Source organism: Pinus tabuliformis, chromosome 2_1 (genome assembly GCF_031772625.1).
Source record: "Pinus tabuliformis cultivar Carrire ecotype Pingquan chromosome 2_1, CPIR1, whole genome shotgun sequence".
Taxonomy (NCBI): Eukaryota; Viridiplantae; Streptophyta; class Pinopsida; order Pinales; family Pinaceae; genus Pinus; species Pinus tabuliformis.
Genome location: NC_142299.1, coordinates 35,612,941 through 35,634,542, shown reverse-complemented (window position 1 = coordinate 35,634,542; position 21,602 = coordinate 35,612,941). Strand labels below are relative to the sequence as shown.

Here is a 21,602-nt window from a genome sequence, read left to right as displayed (position 1 = left end):
GAATGGAAGGTTGTAAGTCTTAATTTCAAGGGCTAAATTTACCTTTTTTACCCTCTCCCTTAAAATAAGGTGGGCTATTTGAGGTGATTTGTAAAAATGTACTATGATACAAAATATTCGCCCACTAAAAATTTAAAACCCCTTAATTTCGCCAAAGGGCGAACATTCGCCCCTAAAATTATCCTTGGCAACTTATCATTGTCAATTTTTATATATAGATTGCTATCAGTTGATCCTTTTATAAAACCTTGTTGATGGAGGTACTTATCCAACTGATAATACCATGCCCTTGGAGCCTGTTTAAGGCCATAGAGAGCCTTTTTAAGTCTGTATACAAGTTTTGGATCATTTCCAAGAATAAACCCATCTGGTTGTTCAATATATACTTCGTCATTTAAGTCTCCATTCAGAAAGGCAGATTTTACATCCATCTGAAATACTTTGAACTTCTGAAAGCTAGAGAGAGCAAGGAACATTCTTATGGCCTCAAGTCTAGCAACTGGAGCAAAAGTTTCTTCAAAGTCTATTCCTTATTATTGCGCATATCCTTTACAAACAAGTTTTTCCTTGTTTCTAACCACATCCCCATTTTCATTTAGCTTATTTTTGAAAATCCATTTTGTCCCTATGACATTCTTATCTTTTGGTCTAGGAACCAACTCCCAAGTGTTATTCTTTTCAATCTGCTCGAGTTCTTCTTTCATGGCCTTGACCCAACATTCATCTTTTCAAGCCTCTCTTACATTCTGTGGTTCAGTGGAGGAGAGCAATGCTAGATAGCTTGAAGCTTCTAAAATGGTTCTTCTTGTTTGTACACCTGCCTCTTTTTGCCCCAAAATTTGAGATACTGGATGATTCTTCTGAACGTATCTGGATGGAGTCTTTTCTTCTATCCTTATCTGTTCTTCTGGTGCCTCATGGGTTTCTTCTTCATCATGAATCTGATTTGATGTTGATGGATAGTCTTCACCATCTTCGAGATCTTCAGATTTTACCTGCCTAGGAGTGTTTCCTTCTTCATCAACCACTACATCAATACTTTCAATAATTTTACCAAGTCTTTTATTGTAACATTTGTAAGCTTTGCTGTGGGGAGAGTAGCCAAGTAAAATGCCTTCATCTACTCTAGGTTCAAACTTGCCAAGATTTTCATCAGTCCTTTTAATGTAGCATTTGCTTCCAAAAATTTTGAAGTATTTTACCGGGAGTCTTACCATACCAAAGTTCATGAGGAGTCTAAGTGTTGTTTACCCAGACGTTTTTCTTGTTGACAATAGTAACAGCAGCAAATGTAGCTTCACCCTAGAAAGTTACGGGAGTTCCAGACTCATCAAGCATAGCACGAGCCATTTGTTGAACTGTTCTATTCATCCTTTCCACTACTCCATTTTGCTGAGGAGTCCTTGCAGCAGAAAATTCCCTTCTTATTCCATGTCCTTCACAAAAATCGAAAAATTCATCTGAGGTAAATTCCCCTCGATTAAATTTGAGGCATTTGATTCTGCGATCTGATTCGTTTTCAATCAAGGCTTTGAATGACTTGAACTTTTCAAAAGCTTCATCTTTATACTTCATGAGTCCTATCAAACACATCCTTGAAAAGTCGTCAATGAACAATATGAAATACTCTTCTCCTCGAGGTGACCTCTTCCTAGTTGGACCACATATATTGGTGTGAACAAGTTCAAGTGGCTTGCTAGCTGATCCTTCCTTCTTAGGGAAATTAGTTCTGGTTTTCTTACCAAATTGACATGATTTGCATATTGTATTGTCTGGAATTCTGATGTCAGGAAGATCACGAACTGCCTGATATTTACATGATTTCCTTATCTGAGAGAAGCTAAGATGCCCCAACCTTCTGTGCCATAGCCAGTGTTCATCATTCTTTCTTAAATAGCATTGTTGTTGTTCTCCCTTGAGTACATATAAGTTATTTGGAGTTCTTATGCCTCTGATCACTATCTTTCCTATATCAAGCTCACGAACAATACATCCATTTGATCGAAATATTACCTCAATTCCTTGATCACACATCTGACTGACACTTAATAGGTTATGCTTTAAGCCAACATACATAACATTACCAGCCTTGACCTTTTCTTTCAAACGAACAGAGCCTTTACCTTTTATGAATGCAGGGGTGTCATTTCCAAATGAGACCTTCTTTTCCTTTTCTAAGGCACTATATGATTGAAGTTTTTCTTTATTACCTGTCATATGTTTCGAGCATCCATTATCGATGTACCATTGATTTCTTGTCCTTCCGCATATAAGGCTATCCCACATCTTTACGGTTACGTTTCTTTCTTTTTCCATGTTTTGGAACTCAATGAAGCTTGCTCCTTCTGAGTTGTTTGCTGAAACCTACTTCTGCATTCAGAATCTTCATGACCGCAGTTGTTACAGATAGAACATTCTATTTCATTTTCAAGAGCAGAGAAGTTATTGTAGGTTATTTTCATGATTCCTGTCATACTCCTTTATTTTCGAGCTTCCCTAGTCATAATGGTCTTGTAGGCAACACATTGAGCAGCTTTATGACCAAAGTTATGACAAGAGAAACATTGGCCACTGAAGAAATTCCTGCGATTATCAAATCTACCAACCATATTATTGTAGTTTCCATCCATTCTTGAGCCAAATTGAGAATGATTTACCTGTGGTCGGTTGAGGCTTTTGTTCATCCTTGACGTAGATTGCCCCGATTTACTTGATAATCTTTGATCATTCCTGAAGAAAATTGTCCCTAATTTACCTGGTGATCTTCATTATGCTTTTGCTGTCGATTGTCAACTTGTTCACTTCTCCCTGCTGCATCAAGATAACTTTTGGAGCTGGATGGCTTCTATGCTTGCTTCTGAGCTTGAGATGCTTCTTCGGAATATCCAAGACCAGTCTTGATTAGAGGAGAACGCTGCACTTTGATAATCTCATCTAGAGTTTCAGATCCTTTAGCAAATCTGAGATTAAGGGCTTTTGTTTTCTCAATTTCTTTTCTAAGTCCCACAATTTCACATTCTAACTCTTCATTGTGTTTATCCTTTTCAGCAAGTTAGACTGTTAGAGTATCTATAATCATATTCTTTTCCTCTAAACAAATTTTAAGTTTAGAAATTTCTTCATAAAGACCTTCTTCATTTATAGCATCCAAGAAATCATCATCTTCAAAAGCCATCAAAAGTCTATCATCATTACCTTGTTCATCCCCATCACTATTTGACAGTCCATCACTATCTTCATGCATGTAATAGCTCTTCTTATTTACATTCTATTTTATGTTCCATCTAACAGGTTCCTTACCTTTGTCTAGTTTATCTTTATGAGGACATTTTGCAGCATAATGACTAACTCTTCCACAAGCAAAGCATTTGAAAGGCAACTTACCTCTGAATCTTCCAGTTCCCCGTTGAAGGTTCTTGACAAAATTTGATTCTTCCTCTTCTTCTGACATAAGTCATGACTCATAGTAATCTCCTTTTCCTCAAGCCTTGAATGCAGCTTCTCTCTTGTCTGATGCTCCTCCTTTTCTCATTTTGTAAGCAGTTAGAATTCCGTGCAGCTGTGACATGGTAAGGCTCTGTAGATTTTGCTTTTCTTCTATGGCAGAAACTTTTGAATCAAACTTAGGAGACAAAGATCTTAGAACCTTTTCAACCAAAACAACTTCTTTTATTTCTTCACCCAAGTTTTTCATATAATTTACGATCTCATCTATACGTAGGAAATAGCTAGCCACACTTTCATCATTATGCATTTTGAGACTTTCATATTGAATTCTAAGAGTTTGTAATTTTGCTCGTTTTACCTGTTCATCTCCTTCATAGCTCAGAACGATCTTGTCCCATATTTCTTTTGCACTTTTGAGCTGCATAATCTTGATGAATTCTGATTGAGATAGACTTCCTAATATAGTATTGACAGCTTTTGCATTTGTTTCACACTACTTCTTACCAGCTGCATCTGTAGGAGTTGCTGATGGAAATGTGTATCCTGTTTCCACAATATCGCAAACTTCTGTACCAAGAGATTGAAGATAGGCAGTGATTCTTACCTTCCAATAGACGAAGTTGCTCCCATCAAAAATTGGTGGCCTGATATATGCTTCCTTTTCATAGTTGCTCATGATGATAGATCTTCCTTCAAGCGATCAAGTTTTTCCTGAAGGACCTGCTCTGATACCAATTGTTGGAAATAATACTGGGGGGGGTGAATCAGTATTATTAAACTCTTTTTCAATTTATACAAAGATTTGCAAATCTAACTAATGAAACTTGTGTATACCTCCTAGACTTATAATTTAATTTATTCTTCAAATGTTGATCATTAATCTGTGTGTCAAAATCAAATAATAGTAAGCAGGAACAAGAAAGTAGAGCAGACAGTCACACAAAAGGACACAAGATGTAAGGTGGAAACCCAATGTGGGTGAAAACCACCTGCTGCAATATGTCTCTATCTTCTTTTAATTAGAAACTTATTTTTACAATGATTCTGTACTGGTGCAGTCTTATACTAGTACGCAGGCTTCAATCTGCAGAAGGCTACAACCTTCTCTCGTTCTCCAGATTCTTCTTGAAGGGAGCTACAACCCCCTTAGCTCTTGTACTAGCTAAGGTACTAGTACATAGGTGCTGACCTACAAAAGACTTCTCTTTTCTTCCAGGGAACACGTTTCATAAATTTTCAAACTAGATCCATGAATATCAATCAAACATCAAATAGATCTGCAATCAACCAACTTCCTTGTACAAATACTGAATCAATAACTTCTCAGAACATAGTACAAGTAACTAGACACCAATTCAGAACCCTGAACACTGCAGTAATAGACAAAAGCAGCTAAAACATATTTCAAGAAAAAAGTCTACAACTTCACCAATAGAAACCTGTGTATGTCCGTAGTATTCACTTCTTTAACTTGCGGGCATCCGCACCTGCGCTGTGTCGAACCTATGGGTATCCGCACCTGTGCTCTGTCAAAACTGCGGGTATCCACACCTGCGCTGTGTCAAGCCTGCGGGTATACGCACCTGCACTGTATCGAGCCTGTGGGTATCTGCGCCTGCGCTATGTCAAACCTGCGGGTATCTGTGCCTGCGCTGTGTCAAACCTACGGGTATCTGCGCCTTCACTGTGTCAAACCTGCGGGTATAGATAATTTATCAGACTTCAATTATACCCCAGATTATCAGATTTATAGATTTTATCATGCTCCAAAGAGATCTCGACCCATCAATAGATCCGTCTTGTAATGCTCAGGGTTCTCCTTGATTCAGATCCAGCTATAACTCACCAACCGATCACCAGTATTTCAGATCTTGTTTATCTCAAGATATTCAACACATTAGTTGCACAACCAAATGATCTCCGTTCCTTTTTATAGTCTAGGCCTTACTCAACCATGGTCCAAAAGCATAGAGATCCAATACTAGGGACCCAAAAACCTGGGTTCAATACTTTAGATGCAAAACCACGGACCAAAACCATAGGATCAAAAATGTTAGACTAAATACCATGGACCAACCATAAGATTTCCCACGTGCGTGCTTTTCTCTGCATGAAAGTGCATGTACTTCACATTCGCACTTTTTGTTCGGAGAACCTGCGTACATGTCTACAGCTTTTGTTCGGCGCACCTGCGTATGTCCGCGACTTTGTGAACAGGAACCTGTGGGTATCTCATTTTCTACTATTTTGAGAGCCTGAACTTGTGATCTGCACTTTGAGTGAGTTGCCATCAAGGACAACACTTATGCCATTGAGCCAAACCTGTGTCATAATGCCAACAAGATATGTTTTTCATTTGGGTTCCGGAGCCATTTCATGGGCCTCCAAGAAGCAGCCAATAGTGTCACTATCAACAGTAGAAGTTGAATATGTCGCAACAATAGTAACAGCGTGTCAGGCAGTTTGGATGAGAAGGATGTTGAGGGATCTTCGTCATGACCAAGAGGGCGCAACAACTATTTTCTGCGACAACACCTCAGCAATTGCATTGTCAAAGAATTCTGTCTTCCACAAAAGGACCAAGCATATTGATGCTAAATATCATTTTATTAGAGAGTTGATTAACAATGATGAAATTGTGTTGCAGCACTGCAGGTCACAGGAACAGCTTGCTGATATTTTCACAAAGCCATTGGCAGGAGAAAATTTTGTTTATCTCAGAAACTGTTTAGGAATTGTCAATGGCGGCAATTGTGATTAAGGGGGAGTGTTGGAAATAATAATCCCAACCACCGCAATAAACAGTCAGACAACAGCCATACCTGTCAGACGTACTTTTTGCAGGTTGTGTCTCTGCTTGAAGACATTTTTGCAAGTTGCGTCTCAGCGTGAAGATAGAAAGACCGAAGCCAGATGCGAACCACTTAGAAACTCAGAAAAGGCATTTAAAGAATTTATGTACTTGGATAAACTAATATGGGCAAGCATTAATTCAACAACCTTGCCCACAATCCAAAAACACCTGCACTACTTGATCACACTCAATAGCAACATCAAAATTAATTTCGCTCTGGCATGAATTAAATGTAAAATTGTATGTTGAGTTATATATGAATGTAAAAGTCATTTTGTAATAGGTTAGATAGGGTAAAAGAGTAAGACTGTGTCCAGAGGTTAGAGAGTAAGAAGAAGAAAAAGAACGCAAGTCTATTTGGAGAAAATTGTGGAGCAATTTTTGGTGGGCGCGTAAAATAGCAGTTACTGTATTTTACTGTGTAGTGTTGCACGTAAGTTTAAATCTCTGTAAAATTTTATTTTACTCCGTAAATGAGAGCCTCAATCTCATGTAGATGTATTTTTCATGTTCAAGAAATGAGTGTTAAGTTTTATTGTGTTGCTCCAAAACCTACTTCCTCATTTTTGTCGTGAGTAAATATAATTCGTCTCTGGAATAGTTGTGTGGTTGTGCGAAATCCAAGCCTGGAAAATAGTCTCGTAGTGCGGGAAGGTCACTCCACTAAATCGGCTTTGAGGTGCTCGAACCTAGTTTCACAAAGTCACAACTCTTTGCCTCTCCCCTCGGTGAAAACGAAAATTAACTTTGTGAAATATTTCTAACAGAAAAAAAACTTCCAAAAAATCTCACTAAATATCTGTTATCCAACTTGGTAACAAATACATTTAATGATAAGAAACAACAATCAATAGACACAAGTAAAAATATATATATTTTAATTTTATTGTAAGATTGTAAATTTTCATTATTTAGAATAGATTTTTAAAATAAAAATGAATTTAACTTTTTAAAATTTTTATATAGATTATAAAATTTAAAATTACTTTTCCAATAAATCCATATAAATTTAAATAAAATCTAAAAAAATAAAAAACCTAAATTAATTAGACTATAAATTGAAATAGATTGAAAAATATATATTAAAATATAATTTGATGCACACATGTTGAAATTTATTTATATAATTTATTGTGAGATTACTGATTTTTATTTTATTGTTCAAAATAAAAATAACTCTTTAAAACTTTTATATAAATTATTAAACTTAAAATTACCATTCCATATAGATTTTACCAAATATTTATATAATAATTAAAAAAAATACATAGATTAATCAACCTATAAATTGAAATATATATAAAATAAAATTACATATATTCTAAATTATAATTTTACAGTATTTGACTAATTAAATTATATATATATATCTATATATCTATTTATCTATATATATATATCTATCTATCTATATATATAATTGTATATATTCCAAACATATCAAGTGATATGTATTATAATTTTACAGTTTTTGTTTCAGATATATCTATCTATCTATATATAATTGCATATATTCCAAACATATCAAGTGATATGTATTATAATTTTACAGTTTTTGTTTCAGATATAATTATATATGTTCCAATATACAATATTGATTGTTTTGCTGAGAAAAGAGGTTGAGACTTTAGGGTTTTTCAAAGAGGGCTTGCTCAGACTCTATAAGAGCAAAACAGCATTCTTTGTCCACAGACAGATCCACAAATTCATCATGTACAATACGTTGTGGGGAGGCAATGGGTGTGTTGTGATTCGATGCACGGCATTCCTGCAGGACAGCTTGGTGGTTCTGAGGCATGTGCATTGCAAGTCTCATCCCATATGGATTGAAAAACATGTTTGAATAATTGGATACAGCGTCGTTTCTCCTTTTAATTATCTGCTCCATCGTTTCAACTGCAGATTCTGCACTGAGATATCCAGCACCAACATCGTCATTCACTTGAAAATTTGCCATGAATGGATTGTCACCTACCTGGCCAACCACTTCGCTGGTAGCGGGAGATGTGAATGGAGAAGAGATAGCAGTGACGTTGGGGAAGATTAACGAGTTATTTGAAGCCGGAAGTCCCATCTGGTGAGGAGAAACAGTGGTCGAAGAGTCTCCTCCTTTAACGTCTCTGATATTTGTAGTGCCATGATTGAAACATCCCTCATTACCTTCTCCTACTCCTAAATTGCACACGGGCATCAATGAAGACTTCACAGGATTCCCTTGCAGTACGTGAGGCTGTGGTTGATTGCCTGCAACTTCATTCTGCACAGAAAATTCATATTCATTTAAGTATAACGTGAAAATCTTCATAAAAGAGATTAAACTATTTGTATTTTATTTATGTTTATAAGAGGTTTAGTAGATTTTATGAAATTAAAAATAATGTGAAGCCCTATATACAGAGAGATTGATGAACGTAGATTACGATGCATTTCTTTCACCTTTCTTTCTCACATGATACAAATTTCACTTAGATGTTACGTACATATCTTTTGGAGATTCAAAGTTTTTATTACTCAGTTAAGGACTAATTCTTATCGACTCCATTGTGAAACAGGGCGGTGGAAAAGGCCAAAGGAAGTGTGGGAGAAAAGGGTATGCATTTTTTGTTCTTCCGGAAAAGTGGAAACAGAAAATCATTTCATTTTAGAATGTGAGGTCTTCAAAGACAACAGGGAAAGTTAGTTATACGCTGGCAGCTAGCTCTTGGGATAATCTATTTAACTAGGGGTTTGTCGAGAAGATGGGAGCATTTATTGTGAAGCTTCACAAAAAAGGGCGGAATACATCAAGCAGATGAAGAAGCAATCTGTCCCATAGGCTATCTTTAGCCCCATAGACTTTAAAATAATTTCTTTCTTTCTTTCTTTCTATATTGCCAATCCATATTAAACCCATGGCGCCTTCCCTGAACTTGCTCTAATTTTCACAGAATACAAATTTTAAATATTAACGTCCATATATTGCCAATCAATGTTAAACCATCGCGTGTTCCGTGAGCTTGCTCTCATAATGTACATATTTGTGACAAATCAAATGGACACTGTTCCTTAATTATGGAAACTCTTCCCTCGGCGTTTTAACCGTTTGAGTTAAATGGAAACTGTTCCCTCTGCCTTTCAAGAGTTTGAGTCTAATTGTACAAATTGTATCTTGGAGAGGTATGAAAAGAAACTCTGGGACAATGAGGCCAAAAAGCCAACATCATATCTTGACAAACAAATGTGAATAAAAACCAATCAAATTACTGTAATTAACCTATTGTGACGTTGGAATGTTACAAATATTATTCAGCATTGTATTGTGATAAATATCATTTTCAAAAACAATACACAGTGTTTTTCGGAAATTTTTAACAACAAACATTGTTTTGTTGCAATGAGTTAAACATAGTCTATTATATGAAGTTGGAATATTATAATATTATCCAACATTGTATTGTGACAAATATCATTTTCAAAAACACTACATGATTTTGTGAGAATTTTTTAACATCAAACATCATCTTGTTGCAATGAGTTAAACATAGTCTAACTTGAAATATCATCTTGTTGCAATGAGTTAAACATAGTTTATTATCAAAATGTGACATAGTCCCGTCATAATTAAAGATGGGAAAATATGGTTAAACATTGTCATCCATGGTTAATTATATACACCCATAATCAACAATTAAGAACATGGACAATCAAGGTCTACCATAGTGAACATAGTCAATCATCTTTAAGATGTCTAGCCATGGTAAAAATGGTCAAACATAGTGAACCAAATTCAACTATGATCACCATGGTCAATCATTGTCAACTATGGTCTCTATGGTCAACCAGGGCCATTTATTGTCAACTATTGTCTCCATGGTCAACTGTAGTCAACTTGGTCAACCATGGTCACCGTTAGCCCACCTTAATCCGTGGTAAACCATGGTAAACATGGCCAACCATTATTGACCATGGTCAATAATGATTATCCATCTAACCATAGTTAACCATGGACAACTAATGCCAACTATGATCAACAACGGTTGGCATGAACAACTATGGGCAACAATGGTCAACATGGTCATCCATAGTCTAACACAATCTATCCTCTTAATCCCTAGTCAATCATAGTAATCATGGTCAACCATAATCAACTAAAGTCAACCATGGTCATCAACTTTACCAACCAACGTCAACTATTATCATTCGTAGTCAAACTTGTGTCAACCATTTTTAACCATAGTCAAGCATGATAAACAAATTTATAGTTGAGAGTGAACTAATACAACCATATTAATAAATGTGGCTGATATACACCCATCAACAATATTTTTAGCATTTTATACTCTAAACATATGAAAATAAAATCCATAAATTATATTCACTAATATACTTATACTAATTTATATTTTAAAAAAAATTCATAAAATTTATAAAATTATAAAAAAAATTAAATATATATATATATATATATATATCACTAATATAATTATACTAATTTATATTTTAAAAAAAATTCATAAAATTTATAAAATTATAAAAAATAAAAAAACATGTACAAAGAGAATTTTATGAACTTGTACTACGATGCATCTCATTCACCATTCTTTTTCACAAAATACAGATTTCACTTGATGTTACATGCATATATTGCCAATCCAGGTTAAACCCATGGTGTGTTCCGTGAGCTTGCTCTCATAATGCACAGATTTGTCACGAATCAAATGGAAATTGTTCCCTCGCCCTTTTAAGAGTTTGAGTCTAATTGTACACATTATATTCATGGACGACTTTATAACTTAAATCGGACTTTTTTGGGTCAACCCACGCTTATGTTTTATAAATGAAATGTATTTAGTTACATTCGATTGAAAAAATAGAATTTAACGCGTTGGAAATTCAAATGCTAATTTATTAAATAAATGTTAAATAAGTAAACTGACTTAAATTAATTTTGGGTTTTCCCATAATTCATGATTAATTGTGATTTTCCCTCTATATCAAAAGGGATATCATTTTTTTTTAATATATATTTTTTTAATTATATGAATTTATTCATAATGAAGAGCATTTTTTTAATTAATATATATATATATATATATATATATTATTATTTTTTTTAATTAATATGTTAATATAGATTTATTTTAATTTTAAATTTATTATCAAATTTATTAAAATATATATAATTTGGAACAAAAATTATACTTCTAATATATATAAGATTAAGAGGGATCAAATATATATAAATTTATTAAAGATTAAGGTGATTAAATTTTTTTATATATAAATATTTTTTCATTAGAAGATTTTCTAATGCATTAATTTCATGTTAAGTATATTCCCTTCTAAAGTAATACACAATAAATGAGTATATAAGTTTTGTTTTTGTTTTTTTTTTGTTTTTTAATTACTTTATCTCTATATTTATAAAGAAAATATACATCTTCTTCATACTAAATTATACAATATACTTCCAAACATATAAAAGCATTTAAAAAAAATAAAATATTATTTTTTTAATTAAAAATATTAAAAAACAATTTAACTATTTTCATATATTTGAATAAATAAATAAACATCTTCAATTCTTACCCACAACTTCTTTTAATAATATACATTCAAAATTTATTAAAAATATTTAATTAAAAATAATAATAAAAAAACATAAAACAAAATATACATCTTTATATCTTACTAATTTTCTTTTAAAAAAAATTCAAGATGATGATGATGACGATGATGGTTCATGTCTACTGAGACCAAACTTTGGTCTGCTCAAAAAGCTTGGAGAGAAGCCTCCCAAGCTCACTGTAATTTTGACATCGTAAAAGGCTAGGAAGGTCTGTATTGCAAGAAAGATTTTGAAACTGAGATCTAATGTGGTTGTATGCGGGGCACTCTAAGAGGAAATTATTTTCATCCTCGATGTTCGTATTCTTATACAGAGGGCAAAACCTTTCTATCCATGGTGGTTTAGGAACTGCCCAACGACCTGTTTCACTATGGAGCTCATGAGAGTTCGTTCTAATCTTGGCTATATTAATTTTCTTCTTTGAGCTAGTTATAACAAAGAGATACTTTTGATCTTCTACGGCAGGGTTGATGACCTCCTTATAATATCTTAAGTTTCTTTCAGCAGCTAAATCTTTCTCACACCACATTTTTTCTTTGAACTTAGAAGTAAAAATATTTTTAATGTTATTAATGTTTTGCAATGCAACATTCTCGTCAATCTCCCAATGGTTTAACTAGGCCCTGGTGTCTTTATACCAACCTCGTTTGAGCCTTAAGTGGTTTTGGCTGGAATTTAAAGCTAGCTTAGGAATTCTATGGTCTCCTATGTTATTGAGTTTGTGCTTGTACAACAGAAGCCTAGTCATAGCTAGGCTCTTGATAGGGGAAAGACCCACTTCTATAAGGAGAATATGATAGGGTGTGTTTCTTTTAATTTTGAGGTTATACGTTATAAAATGCTTCTAGATTTGTTCTATATTTCTCCAGGATTCTCTAGAGATGCTACAACCCCAAACCTCACATCCATATAAGATAATCAGAGTGACTAAAGTTTCAAAGAGGAACTTCTTTCTATCCCACATTACGAGGTTTTCCGTTTTACAATTATTTTCAATACCAAAATAAGCTTTCCATCCCCCATTAATCATTTTCTCAATGCTATAGTTCCAGTTGAGCTTGTGATGAATATCAATTCCTAGGTACTTTTAGGAAGACACTTCCTCCAAGTTACTATTTTCATACATAAAATTAGCATAAGTATCCTTCTTGGATTTGATAATCATAACTTTTTTTTTGTCAGTGTTAACAATCGTACCATGGTAGAGCAAAAATCCTTAAGAAGTATAAGTTTCTTATCAAGATCAGATGGGTACCTTGCGAGAAGAACAATATCGTCAACGTAGAGAAGAAGGATGATGACTATCCCAACTAAGATCGTGCCAGCACATCCTGCTTCCTCTAAACAACCTTCTAGCTTGTCAATGTAAATGCCAAATAGGGTAGGGGAGAGGGGGCAACCTTGTTTAACTCCAATATTACACTTAATATCTTTCGACCACCCCTCATTTCTCTTTAACTTGGCAATTACATTCTTGTATAACCTTATAGCGGCAGCTCTCAACTCAAAAGGAACCTTTAGCTCTTCTAATCTGTTCCAAAGGTTTTTTCTAAGAACTGTATCGAAAGCCTTTCTACAGTCCACAAAGCAACAAAAGAGATTAGATTTATCATTGTGGCATTCCTCCACAATGATCCTAAGCATAATGAGGTGGTCTGTTGTTGAGTGCTACTTTCTAAAACCCGCCTGGCCTTTAGCCCACTTACCTTCACTTTCAAGCCATATTCTCAACTTTCTTTCCAAAATAATACCATATAACTTGACTAGGAGAGGGTTGATCATAATTGTCCAATAATTAGAGGGGTTATTTGTATCCCCACTTTTAAAAATAGGGATATGAGGCTTTGAGTCCATGGTTTAGGGAACCTTACTTGACCGCTTGATTGAAAATCTTGTGAATGTGGGGGATGAGGACAGGACCTCCAATTTTTAAGATTTCCATTTGGTAACCTTCAATGTCCTTAGCTTTCCCATTAGCCAAGTGATTAACCCCAAAATCAATGTCTTCTAATGAGAAAACTTCTTTCATTGTGATCAGGGTTTTAAAGTTATCCATGATGAGGACAGGACCTCCAATTTTTAAGATTTCCGCTTGGTAACTTTCAATGTCCTTAGCTTTCCCATTAGCCAAGCGATTAACCCCAAAATCAATGTCTTCTACTGAGAAAACTTCTTTCGTTGTGAGCAGGGTTTCAAAGTTATCCATGACATTTGGAGATTCATAAAGATTTTTAAGATAGAAATTCCAGTCGTGTAAAACAATTTTATTATTATCTTTAGTTTTCCTAGTTAGAATCTGCCTCCAGAACTTCTTAGGAGCTACCTTAGAGAGGTGTAAGAGATTCTCTTGTCTTTTACGAATATACTGCCTTTTTTTCCTTTTAGTTAGGGCTTTGTATATTTCTTTCTTGCCATTTTTAAGAGCTTTATCAACAACTTCCTTAATTGCTCTCCTCGCACTTTTACAATCTTTGTCATACCATGGGTTGGTTTTGCTATTTCTTTTATTACTTGAAACTTCAATTGAGAACTTGTTAATAGAATATGAGAGGGTTGTAGTAAAATTATGACAGAGATCTTCTATGTTGTCTATACTAGAAAAAGGAAGCAAATTAGTTTTTAATTCATTTAAAAAGAGATATTTTTTATTTCTATCAAGGATTAACTTCTTTTTTCTATAAGGATTATCTTCTATGGGATCTCTATGCATGAAAAAATTGAGAGTTATAAGTAAAGGCCTATGATCAGAATCACGCTCGTGGTCGTTTAATGTGTCAAAATTTGTTATTTCCTTGTATAGAGGGAGATTAGAGATAGCATAGTCTACCACACTGCTACCAAGCCCATGGATGTAGGTCATCTGGCTAAAATTGGGCCACTTCTTTAGATCGTTGCAAAATATGAGATCTTGAGCACTACAGAGCTTGACTAGCTCTGACCCAAACAAATTCTCCCCGAGGTCTTCAGAGCTCCTTTTGTACCAGCTAGCCAAAGGAAGGTCTTCATCTAACCAAAGTGGATTAGGGTTGGAATGATTACTTAGAAGAATAGCTTGGTTGCTTGAAGTTCCAGCATTAAAGTCACCCATTAAAAGGATATTGCCTTCATTCCTTAAGCTAGAAATATCATTCTCTAAACCATTGTAATGACTATTTTTATCTAGATTCTTTTTCTTATAGAAGTTAGAATTGATGGGGCGAAATAACAGATTGCTATGTAGGTATTTTTATCATAAATGTCAGTAATTTCTATCCAACTATATTGGTTGTAAGGGCCGTTTTTATAAATCCTAGCATGGGGAGAGATGTTCTTCTTAATGTAACAAGCTATACCTCCAATGCATCTACGGGAGGATCGCTTATTCCAGGTAGACCACAATGTAAAACCATCTATGTTAGGGACCTTAGATTCTTCTTGCTCCCAAGTTTCAACAAGCAAAATAATATCAACATCATTCGAGATCCAACTTAGCTTGGGACATATTAATTAACTTAGATCCATCTTAATTCCAGATCTACTAAACACTTTGAGAATGATCAAATCTCTTTTCATTTATTTAATCTAATTTAATTTTTATTTTTATATAATATGGCTTAGTCAAAATATTAAACATTATGTTACGTCTATACCATAGAAAAGTACTTATATTTCAAATATAAAAAAATTAATTTTTTTATTATTTATAAAAAATTTAAATTATTTAAATAATATAATTTTAACCAAAGTGAAAATTTATTTTACATTTAAATTTATCACAAAAAAAATTAATATATAACTATATTTATCATTTAATTTAATGTCATATGTTATTTTTTCTTATATTAAATAATTAAAAACACTTACCTTAAAAGTTTATTTTTCAATCACTTTTTTATATTAAATAGTAAAACTCTTAACTACTCTTAAATATAAAATTTTATTTTTTAACCTTATAAATTTAAAAAGATATACATATTATTTACATAAAACATTGGGAAGGTATAATAAAACATAGGTGCATGCTATTTTAGTAACCTTAACTGGTACAAAAAAATATGTTCATAACTTATCTATTAAGTTTTCCTCATAGATTTGATTCTTAAAAAATGCTCATAACTGATGTATTAAGTTTCCTCAGATTTTAGTCTTAATAAGTTTCAGGAATTTATTTATGGAAATATGAACATAAATCGGCGGTCTACCTGACATCTTTTACCTCAAATAGTATAAAAATACTTAAACCTTTATCTGGGATCTAAAATATAACCATATTAGGGACCCTATTTTCATTTGATCCTTCAGCGAATTTCAAAAATTAAAAAACACATTTGTGATGTCAAAAATTCAGAAACTAAACCTATTTATGGATAAAATATCGAATCATGTTGACATTTTTAGCCCTCCTCAACCGATATAAAGTGCTCCAACTTCTTTTTAAGCCCTTTCCAGATATTTAAAAGCCAAGCATGTTTAGGGTGATAATTCTATTTTCATTTGATTCTTAAACGAATTTTCAGAGTTCTAAAAACTATGTATATTTATGGATCGTAGATTCATTTGATCTGTAAATGAAGTTAATCAAATTTGTTGTTAATGTTAAGCGATATATAATTTGGATGCGAGAGATTTTGATATAAATGGTATTTCTAATATTTAAGCTGCTAAGGAATATTTTTATCTTGATTGTAATTTTTTTTAGTCAATTAGATATTTTAAACATACCATTAATATGAACTTAAATCTTATTTAGAAAGATAAAATATTTTTTTAATTAATATACAACAACATAGTTTTATTGAAAACATACCATTAATATAAACTTCAGGCTTATTTAGAAAGATAAATTAATCTTTTAGTTTATATATAATAACATAGTTCTATTAGGAGAGACCTTGATTAATATTTTGTTATACAATCTGGATGAGATATTTTGATATAAATGGTGTTTTTAATGTAGAAAAAGTCATTTAAGTTGTTGAATGGTATGGTTGTAGTTTTTTTTAAGTTTTAATTCTGATATGGGGAGTTCTATTTAACATTTTTCCTACCAGGTTCAAGAATGGGTGCAACAAAAAAAACCAATTTCTCCAACACAGACTACATTCTTACAAAATATGTCTGCAGCACAATTGCTGGTTTAACAATGGATAGCTGATGTACATATAGGGCTATGAAGTTTAACACAGTACTGCATAATGTGTATCCATGTTGCCATCCTTTTCTAAACTGATCCATGCAAGCAAAAGGGAATATGTTCAGTACCTGTGCTCTGTATGTGGTACCATCGGCCTCAACGACCCACCCAGCTTCAGCTGCCAGGGCTCTAAGCACATCGTTAATATCAGCCCGAGGAGGAAGATCGTAGCATCCATGCTTTCTCAAGCCAGTGAATATTTTGGTAGTAATGGATCTCCTGTGTCTTTCTCTTAACTTGGTTTTCTCTCTTTCACTTGCAGTGCTACTCCTTGACTTGCTCCCCACCTTGTGTATCTCCCCCTCATCTATGATCTGAGAGCTGGACCTGTTAGTCTTCATCCTATTAGAAAATTAAAAGTAATTAGATTGGCCCTTGCATATATCTGGGAGTTGTTTAAACTTTAACAATTGGACTGGCCCTTGCAAATATCTAGGAGTCACTAACACCACCTATTTTTTCTCAGAAAATTTTAATGGCTGCCCACATGATTTCTAAAAACAGCACCAATATGATTTACAGGCGCTTTACAACTGGTAAACAAGCTAAGGAATGCCAGGCAACTAAATGCATGCAGGCAGTGCAGAGTCCAGAGTCCAGACTGACTGAACCTCATATACGATAGGATAATATTAGGCCAGGTCTTAGGGTGTGCAGTGTTTAGCTAGTGTAGGACCATGCACAGTCAGAGGGTGTGCAGCGTAGAGTGCCACAGTTTCCAATTATTGCCGATGATCTGTGGGCAGTCTTGAAAGCCGTATCTAATGAGGATACAATTTCGCTTGGGAAATAATGGAAATATAGGTAATAAAAATATTTAAAATCTAAGTGATAGCTGCAAAAGTTTCATAATTTTAGGTATTTCAGTGTTTTTTTTGTGTGTTGAATCTATTTTATCATCAAAATAAACACTCCCAACATTGAATTTCTTAAAAAAAAATTCACCGGATTCGAAGAAAATTTCACCGAGGGAAATTGTGACCTGCTTAGGAGCAGCAGGCGAACTGACTGGGACGGCGACGGAGGGGGATAAAGACGAGACTGTTACTGACCATTTCTCAGCCTGGCAGCTGTCAGATAGGGTTTAGGGTTTAGTCACATCGGGGAGGAAAGGAGGATATCCATGATAGAATGACGGCCATGAAAGTCGTTCATATCATAGAGTACTCAAGGGAATTATTATGTGTTTTATTGGCGATTTTAAGTTGATTGTAGAATTGACGGTGCTTATGTCCATCGAATCCCAGAATATTTATTTCAAAAATCTACAATCTACTTAAAAATGGCCATGTTTTACTACAGAGGCGTGGTTATGTGTTGATTTAATCCTTTTTTGTAAAAATGGCCATGTTTTACTACAAAGGCGTTGTTATGTGTAGATTTAACCCTTTTTAGTAAAGTTGCTTGTAGATTCCCTGAATATTTTGAGATCTGATGGACATAAACATGGTAAAAAAATTAACCGTGATCCCAGAATATTCATTTCAAAAATCTACAATCTACTTAATACTACAGAGGCATTGTTATGTGTAGATTTAACCCTTTTTAGTAAAAATGAACATGTTTTTACTGGAGGCGTTGGTATGTGTAGATTTAACCCTTTTTAGTAAATGGAACGTACCTAGCGGTGTAGGTTTTTTCAGTATTACTCTAATATAATATTTATTAGGGCAGCTACCTAAATGGTTGGCAAATTTAGACAAACATTGTTATGGGTTTATTTAATTTTTTTTGGAAATAGAATCTTTTTAGATTTATGTTTGTTTAATATTATTCTAATACCGTACTTATAAAATAAAATGATTTTGTTTTTTAACAATGTTATCTTGATTGAATTATAAATATTATATTTTGATATTATATAAATTAGTTATTGTTATTATAAATATTTTTAGATTATATATATATATATATAATATTTTTTTAATAATATTTAATTTTAAAATTATGGTTAATATATTAGTTTTTTATGCGTAGGATAAACTATTTATTTATGAATATTAAAATATATAAAAGTATATATATATATATATATATATATATATATATATATATATATATATATATATATATATATATATATATGAATTTGAATTTATAATTTTTATATTAAATTTATTTTAAAATAAATTTATCTTATTAATATAAAATTATAATTTTAACATTTTTTTTAAATAACAAGAAATAATTAACATCAAATCAATAAAAGAATTTAGAAAGAAATAAAACCATATTTTTATAATTTTAAAAAATGTTAATATTATTAATTTTTAGATATCATTTTTGGGATTCAACTGCGTTAAGTAAGTCATTCAAAGTATGACCATTTCCATGAGAGGTAGTCGTAAAGTGACTAATATCTCATGATTTTTGAATAGTTCACTTAGCACTCATTGCATCGGGTGATGCTCACAGGGGTGAAGAAGTGGGATTGAAACTAGTGAAATGTGGAGAACGAATCACATAGCATTAATGGTTAATAAATTAAATTTGGCATAAATTAATAACATATAAATTTAATAAGGTTAATAAATTAAATTTGGCATAAATTAATAACATATAAATTTAATATCTTATTTAATTATAATTCTCAAATCATTTGATATTCCTTTTTCAAGTAGGGTTAATTTATAGGATTTGAATCTTGTATTTTATAGTTTACTTACATAATATTTCATATCATGATCCTCATTTGAATTGCCCAAATATATATATATTTTTAATTATATTTAATTCTATTTATATTATTTAATCTTTTTCCAAAAAAAATTACTTCAATATAAAATAAAAATCACAATTATCTTTGACTTCTTTCATTTGTAAAATTTAAAATTTTACATTTTACATTCTTTTACTATGATCTCATTTGTCATTTTTCATTTTAACTTTTTGATAAAAATGAGACATAATAATAATAAAGATAATTAATGTCCATTGAGATCTAATTTGGTTACCTTAAACAGATAAAAGATTACTTGGAATTCTTTAAAATATTATTTTTGTGTTCAAAAAGTATGAAGAGAAATATTACAAATTTTCTATAATTTTGCTAACTTAAAAAGCTAGAAAGGTTGGTGGTGTGACAAGTCTTTTGAAATTGAGGTCTCTAATCTATGTGTAAGCTAGACATTATCAGAGAAAGTGTTGTTCATCATTACATAGTGTTTTTGGAATTGAACAAGATTAGATTCACTATAGAGTTCATGAGAATTTGTTCTTATTCTATCAAAGTTTATTTTATTCTTTACACTTGTCAAGACATAGAGATAATTTTGGTCTTCTAGATTATGGTTCATCAAGTTCTTATAATATCATAAGTTGGCTTTTCCCTCTAATCTTTTATGACACCATAATTTCTCTTTAAATTTTGATGTAATAATATTTAAAAAAAACTATCATCACTTTGCAATATAAGATCTTTATTCCACAATGGTCTAGCCAAAATTGGGCATACATATGCCATCCCCACTTGAGTTGAAGGTGGTTATTGCCAGACTTTGAAGCAATTTTAGGAAGTCTATTGTCTTCTATGTTTTTTAACTTGTTCTTATACATTAGAAACTTAGTCATACATGTGGTCTCAATGGGGAAAAGGCTCCCTTGGATCAGGAGGATAGGATATGGTGTATCTCCTTTAGTTTTAATATTATAGGTTATAAAATTCTTTGGGATATGCTCTATGTTTCTACATAGCTTTCAATATATACGACATCCTCAAAACTTGCATCCATATAAACGAACAAGGGAAGTGAGAATCTCAAAGATTAAAAACAAAATAGTATTCGATATCAAAAGAGTCACTAAATTACAATTATTTTCAAACCCATAAAAAGCTTTATATATTTTTACTTGCAGATTTAACAACTTATGTGATATGCTAAAACACAAGACAAGAATCTAGTCTACTCTTCAACGGAAACCAAAATTGATCGATGAACATAATAAGTACGAAAGGAAGAATTTCAATCACACATAACACAATATTTCTCTGGGGAAAGCAACTACTCAAAACCCTGACTATCTATATTGCATTAACTAGAAGATCTGAGAAGAAAATACAATGCTTGTTCAACCTGAACAATTCTTGCACAAGTAGAATCTATCTCTCTGCTTCATAAACCAGCTCAAGCCAACACTTAGCCAAATCTGCTGCCTGCCAAGCCCCTACTTCCTTGTGCAATTCCTGAGAGAATTAGCCCATATTTAATTGGGAAATTCTCTCTCCATAACTACACAATCCATCCATAGGCCCTCAACTAATTGCATGCACCATCTGTACAACTCGGAAAATTATACAACTAATAGTACATTGTCCCTGAAATATAATCTCAACTGGGTCTTCCTCAAAATTGACATACATGAGTTATTTATTAGTGATTCTTCAGTTAACTGGTGGAGAAATGAAGTTGCATTGGTGCTTATCCCCACTACTCAACCTCCTACTATTTCCTCCAATTATTTGAACTAGTTTAACTGACTTTAACTCAATTAGACCGAGATAATTAATTACAACTCAAAAG

At 32.7% G+C, this 21,602-nt stretch overlaps 1 protein-coding gene across 1 annotated transcript; it reads right to left on the bottom strand.

Moving 5' to 3' along the window:
* Nucleotides 1-7,917: 7,917 nt before the first annotated feature.
* Nucleotides 7,918-17,574, bottom strand: LOC149198650 (uncharacterized). The gene is made up of 2 exons (XM_089399297.1): nucleotides 17,151-17,574; nucleotides 7,918-8,558 (listed from the first exon to the last, which is right to left on the bottom strand). Exons 1-2 carry the CDS (start codon nucleotides 17,421-17,423, stop codon nucleotides 7,929-7,931), a joined length of 903 nt encoding a protein of 300 aa, XP_089255423.1. The 5' UTR covers nucleotides 17,424-17,574; the 3' UTR covers nucleotides 7,918-7,928.
* Nucleotides 17,575-21,602: the final 4,028 nt, after the last annotated feature.

Coding starts and splice junctions, on each gene's coding strand:
- LOC149198650 (XM_089399297.1), bottom strand. CDS start 17,423: ATGAAGACTAACAGGTCCAGCTCTCAGATCATAGATGAGGGGGAGATA. Junction 8,559..17,150: donor GTACCACATACAGAGCACAG/GTACTGAACATA, acceptor TTTTCTGTGCAG/AATGAAGTTGCAGGCAATCA.